Source organism: Rhagoletis zephyria, unplaced genomic scaffold, assembly GCF_001687245.7.
Source record: "Rhagoletis zephyria isolate East Lansing unplaced genomic scaffold, Rhagoletis_zephyria_1.1 Rzeph_scaffold_53401, whole genome shotgun sequence".
In the NCBI taxonomy this organism is placed as follows: domain Eukaryota; kingdom Metazoa; phylum Arthropoda; class Insecta; order Diptera; family Tephritidae; genus Rhagoletis; species Rhagoletis zephyria.
This window is the reverse complement of record NW_016210454.1, coordinates 1-1,904: the sequence shown is the minus strand read 5'-3', so window position 1 is coordinate 1,904 and position 1,904 is coordinate 1. Positions and strand designations below refer to the sequence as shown.

General features: G+C 36.4%; 1 protein-coding gene across 1 annotated transcript; it reads left to right on the top strand.

Annotated features, from left to right (window-relative positions):
• Positions 1-56: 56 nt before the first annotated feature.
• On the top strand, positions 57-1,555 carry LOC108356043 (adenosine 3'-phospho 5'-phosphosulfate transporter 1-like; the record flags this gene model as incomplete). Its single annotated transcript, XM_017607175.1, has 3 exons — positions 57-292; positions 361-1,184; positions 1,340-1,555. Coding segments are annotated over 3 exons (1,276 nt in total), but the record flags the coding sequence as incomplete, so codon positions are not given.
• Positions 1,556-1,904: the final 349 nt, after the last annotated feature.

Genomic DNA, 1,904 nt, shown 5'->3' with positions numbered 1-1,904 from the left:
TTTTTTTTTTTATAAAAATGTATCCATACTTATTGTTCCTCACCCTCCTTAAATAGCGGACTAGTGATCACGGCAGCTCTATTGGTACACTTCTTTTCGGATATATTGCGAATTTCCTTTGGCGGCTATTATACACATGCCACACTCTCACAGCTTGTGGAATCCCAATCCACCAAAGAATATTCTTGGTTGTTGAAACTTTTAGCCAATTGTTTTGGTTATAGTTGTGTCTTTGTACCTGGCTATCTTATTTACAAATATGTTAAACGCACAAATTATCTGGAAAAGAATGGTAAGAGTACTTAGACAACAACATTACAGATATGCAACTTTATTCAGTACTATGCTTTTATATTACAGACAAAACATGCATTTATACTGCGGTCAGTATGTGCATTACTGGCAGTCCCGGCACTGAACTTGACTATTCTGAGCCGTTGGAACGCAAACCCATGGAACCGTTGACACCGCCTAATGGCTTGCAGAAACACACAAAATCCCAAGAAACATTACTACTTTTCTGGTGCTTTGGTGGACTAATGGTTTCATACCTCACTTGGGGTGTACTACAGGAGAAAATTATGACGCAGCAATATTTCAATTACAATGGTCAACCGTCGCATTTTAAGGACTCACAATTCCTTGTCTTCTGTAATCGTCTTTCAGCTTTTATCTGTGCAATAGTGACGCTACGCCTCAAACGTCCAGCCGGCCGTCATTGTACACCATTATACATGTACTCCTTTGCATCTTTCTCGAATATAATGAGTGCATGGTTCCAGTATGAAGCACTCAAATTTGTCAGCTTCCCTACGCAGGTGCTAGCAAAGGCATGCAAAATTATACCTGTCATGTTGATGGGTAAAATTATATCGAAAAACAAATATGATTGGTATGAGTATGTATCCGCTGTACTAATATCATTAGGCATGATATTCTTTATGACCGGTTCAGCGAACAGCACCAATGCTAGTAGTGTGACAACATTCACTGGCATCTTTTTGCTTACAATGTACTTAACGTGCGACAGCTTTACAGCGAATTGGCAAGATGATTTATTTAAGAACTATGAAATGTCGTCATTGCAAATGATGGCTGGTGTCAATCTGTTTTCCACCATCTTTACAGCAACCTCATTGTGGGTACAAGGCGGTTTTATAGATTCGCTTACATTTGCGAGCGAGGTAAGCTAGAAACATGCTTTGAGAACCATAAAAAATATATATAATTTTTTATTTTTTTTTGCTTAACAGCATCCTAAATTCATACTTGATGCCATTACCATNATTTGAGAACCATAAAAAATATACATAATTTTTTTTTTTTTTTTGCTTAACAGCATCCTAAATTCATACTTGATGCCATTACCATTTCCATGTGTTCCGCTGTGGGTCAATTATTCATTTTCTATACAATATCGGTGTTTGGTGCAGTTGTATTTACCATCATCATGACTTTANTTTCCATGTGTTCCGCTGTGGGTCAATTATTCATTTTCTATACAATATCGGTGTTTGGTGCAGTTGTATTTACCATCATCATGACTTTACGACAGGTGAGTGGTTGTGTGCGCCTAGGCGTGGAAAAGCATACATACATGCATATGCGCCAGAGCGCGATAGTGTCAACCGAGTCTGGTGTGAAAAATAGGCCAATTTTATTTGTTTTATATTTTATATTTGTACAATATGTACGCAAGTATAAATAATGGTACATTAGAAATGTGTTTTGTAGCAAGCAAATTAAAATAGCTGGCTTATTAAATGAAATGCTGAAAGTTGAAAAGAAAACATGTTCAAATATTTTATATTTATGTATGTATGTATGGTCATGTAAACATTTACTTTCAAAATTCAGTGGGAAGTAATTTTTCATTAAGGCAAGTTACTTGATCTAAGCTTGAC